General features: G+C 38.0%; 1 protein-coding gene across 1 annotated transcript; it reads left to right on the forward strand.

Annotated features, from left to right (window-relative positions):
* The first annotated feature begins 1,022 nt into the window (after window positions 1–1,022).
* On the forward strand, window positions 1,023–3,167 carry LOC115419196 (green-sensitive opsin-like). The gene is made up of 5 exons (XM_030133848.1): window positions 1,023–1,493; window positions 1,586–1,754; window positions 1,939–2,104; window positions 2,247–2,486; window positions 2,589–3,167. Exons 1-5 carry the CDS (start codon window positions 1,109–1,111, stop codon window positions 2,685–2,687), a joined length of 1,059 nt encoding a protein of 352 aa, XP_029989708.1. The 5' UTR covers window positions 1,023–1,108; the 3' UTR covers window positions 2,688–3,167.
* The last annotated feature ends 414 nt before the right edge of the window (window positions 3,168–3,581 follow it).

The raw sequence follows: 3,581 nt of genomic DNA on the forward strand, positions 1-3,581 counted from the left end.
TATTTTATTTTATTTTATTTTGTTTTGTTTTATTTTTTACTTATTAAAACCTAAAAAGTACATGTCTGAACAGAATTTTCTCTAGTTATTTACCTTTAGTTTGCCAACAGCAGCACAGAAATGTACTCGCCTATCACGACTGAAAGTCAGAGCTTTAGAATGTGATGAGAAAATAAAATGTACTAATTTGTCAGAGGTAGAAACAGTTCAGTTTCAAGTGCACAACACACATCTTTATAGTGTTTTTCAAGTGTTTGGTTGAGTTATTATTCACCATTACTGTTATTATTGCCTGCAAAAGTTTATTATATTCAGATTAGTTATTCTTATGTACACAAAAGTTTATTAAGGTTATTAGAATTTCAGTTTAGTTATTCTTGCATACACAAAATGTTAATTGTACTGTATATTCAGTATAGCTATTATTGGCTATACAAAAGTTTTTGAGTTTATTATATATTTAGTTTAGTCATTATTGTTATTACTGTTATTACTGTTACTGTTATTATTACAATTGTTTAGGGGTTTATTATATATTCAGTTTAGGTATTATACAAAAATTCCATCTGCCATGCATCAGCTAAACAAAAATGAAACAAGCCTGTTTATTTATCTATTGGCTGGTTTGGAGTTTTGCCATAACTAATCTTATACAATGCTCTGAATTAACCTACATGTGAGATTAGGTTACATTCTAAACACAGTTTATAAAGAAATGTCACGTACCAGTTTTTCTGTTAAATGAAAATGGTGCATCCACCACTAAAAGAAGTTAAATAATGTGAGTATTTTAGTCCTTGTATGAGAAAATCATTGATTTGGTATAATGACATAAATAAATAATTTTAAAACCCAGTCTTGAAACGGACATGCCTGTCAGTGACCTTTGGGTCAGGGCTCTTTACTGCTTTCTAAGGTCACTAATTAGTCGGACTAGAGATTTCCACTTGGTCTCAATCCTCTTATAATGTAATTGCTCTAATTTACGGATAACCCTGAGTAGGTATAAAACAACACACGTTGGTCCAAGTCTGTGTGGAGTGTGAGACACCCCAGGTGACAGCTCAACTCAATTCTACATCGACCAGCACAGACCAAGCGACTGAAGATGGTTTGGGAAGGTGGAATTGAGCCTAATGGCACGGAGGGAAAGAACTTCTACATCCCTATGTCCAACAGGACTGGGATTGTTAGAAGTCCTTTTGAATATCCTCAATATTATCTGGCCGATCCTATCATGTTCAAGCTCCTGGCTGTCTACATGTTCTTCCTCATCTGCACTGGAACTCCCATCAACGCTCTCACATTGTTCGTAACAGCTCAGAACAAGAAGCTCCGGCAACCTCTGAACTACATCCTGGTCAACCTGGCCGTGGCTGGACTCATCATGTGCTCCTTCGGATTCACCATCACCATCACATCTGCTGTTAATGGATACTTCATTCTTGGAGCAACTGCCTGCGCTGTCGAGGGATTCATGGCCACACTTGGAGGTAAACAGAAGAAAAAACACCAAATTAAGAATTTAGCAGTGCATCCTGTATCCTCAAATGAATAACCCTTCTTATCTTTCCTCTCTCTACAGGTGAAGTTGCTCTCTGGTCCCTGGTCGTCCTGGCTGTTGAGAGATACATTGTCGTCTGCAAACCCATGGGAAGCTTCAAGTTCACTGGCACCCATGCAGGAGCTGGAGTTGCTTTCACCTGGATCATGGCTATGGCTTGTGCTGCCCCTCCATTGGCTGGCTGGTCCAGGTAAATAAAAATCAGTGCTTGTTTTGCTATTTCTTCCAAATCTAAGTCAAGATGTAGATCATGAAAAACACTTAGAAACACCATTCAGCCTAAGGATAAGAAAATATCTCACAGTTTAGCCTTAATGTAAAGAAGGAAAACAGCAATTTTAATACAAAACCTGTTTCTCTTAAACCTCACCCAGGTACCTTCCTGAGGGCATGCAGTGCTCATGTGGACCCGACTACTACACTCTGGCCCCAGGCTTCAACAATGAGTCATACGTCATGTACATGTTTGTTGTTCACTTCTTCATCCCTGTCTTCCTCATCTTCTTCACCTATGGAAGCCTTGTGCTCACAGTCAAAGCCGTAAGTTTTACCTTTTTAGTAATAATTTATTGTAAAGACAAGCAACATAATAACACAAAGTGAATGTTACTAAAGGTAGAACACTAGAATTTAGTTAATAATCACACATTTTGCTTTCGTGCTTTGATCTTATCCACTTCAGGCAGCCGCCCAGCAGCAGGACTCTGCTTCTACCCAGAAAGCTGAGAAGGAAGTGACACGCATGTGCGTCCTGATGGTCTTTGGCTTCCTGGTAGCTTGGGTGCCATATGCCACTTTCGCTGGATGGATCTTCCTGAATAAGGGAGCTGCATTCACTGCCCTGACTGCTGCTATCCCTGCCTTCTTTGCCAAGAGCTCTGCTTTGTACAACCCCATCATCTATGTGCTGATGAACAAACAGGTCTGTACATAACATTCTTTACCCTCTAATAATTTCTTGTCTTTACTTATCCCCCCCTGACTTGTGAACACAGTTTTAACATCTTTCTTTTCTCCTTTTCAGTTCCGTAACTGCATGCTGACCACTATTGGCATGGGCGGCATGGTGGAAGATGAGTCCTCAGTTTCTACCAGCAAGACAGAAGTCTCCTCTGTCTCTTAATCATCATAACATGCTCAAACCTGTGGACATTTTCTTTAAGAATGGCTTCCAGATTTTAACACATCCCATCATGAAAGCTTTGCCAAATGGATACAAGGATTTGAAAAATGGACTGTGGACAAAGCACACAAAGGAACTCAATTTCATCTGTTAATATGTGTAAACCTCAAAAATTACATTGAAATGCATTTGCTGTGTATGTTACCTTGCGCAGTTTTTGTGTGTGTATGTACAGCAAGCTTGTGTGACTGAGTGAGTGTGACGGAAGTGTGTCTCAATGTACAGCATCTGGTGACACTAAAAAACACTGCATCTCTAAAGTCAAACTGTAAATTTGTTGAAATGTGACAACTGTTTCTGCTCATGTAAGTATGTGGGGAGCATTTGTTTTACTGGTCTGCCAGTTGTATTATTTTTATGTATTTTATGAAATGGAAAAAACATAGAATGAAGTAGTCAATAAATGCATGCATTGAAAAACAAAAAAAAAACTATGTGGTGTGTTAATTTAACTCTTTACTACCTTGTGCTTTACTCTGTTACTGTGCATTTTGCTTTGACTGTTCTGATGCACTGCTTTAAGGAAACCTAAACTACTTTCAAAGTTAATACTGAAATGAACTTGAAGCATTTATTGCAATAAGATCTGACTCCATCATAAGTTGGAAAAGAGTTTTACACTATACCACAAAGTCATTAAATAATTTGAACATTTAACTTGAAAAACACATAAAATAGTTTTACTAGGAAAATGGGATAAGCTTCACGGGAGCAACTGAGAATAAATCCTTCGTGCCAGAACATAAGCTGTCTTGACGGAATCTAAAACTCTTACACGTGTTTAGATAATTTCCAATAATCATCTTATCTGTCTGTCATCATTGCTCAATGACA

Source organism: Sphaeramia orbicularis, chromosome 5 (assembly GCF_902148855.1).
Source record: "Sphaeramia orbicularis chromosome 5, fSphaOr1.1, whole genome shotgun sequence".
Taxonomy (NCBI): Eukaryota; Metazoa; Chordata; class Actinopteri; order Kurtiformes; family Apogonidae; genus Sphaeramia; species Sphaeramia orbicularis.

What these genes read in the sequence shown, in the direction of transcription:
- LOC115419196 (XM_030133848.1), top strand. Translation starts at nt 1,109, where the DNA reads ATGGTTTGGGAAGGTGGAATTGAGCCTAATGGCACGGAGGGAAAGAAC. An exon ending in TTGTGCTCACAGTCAAAGCC is followed by an intron (nt 2,105 to 2,246) that starts GTAAGTTTTACC and finishes TATCCACTTCAG; the next exon opens with GCAGCCGCCCAGCAGCAGGA. An exon ending in ATGTGCTGATGAACAAACAG is followed by an intron (nt 2,487 to 2,588) that starts GTCTGTACATAA and finishes TCTCCTTTTCAG; the next exon opens with TTCCGTAACTGCATGCTGAC.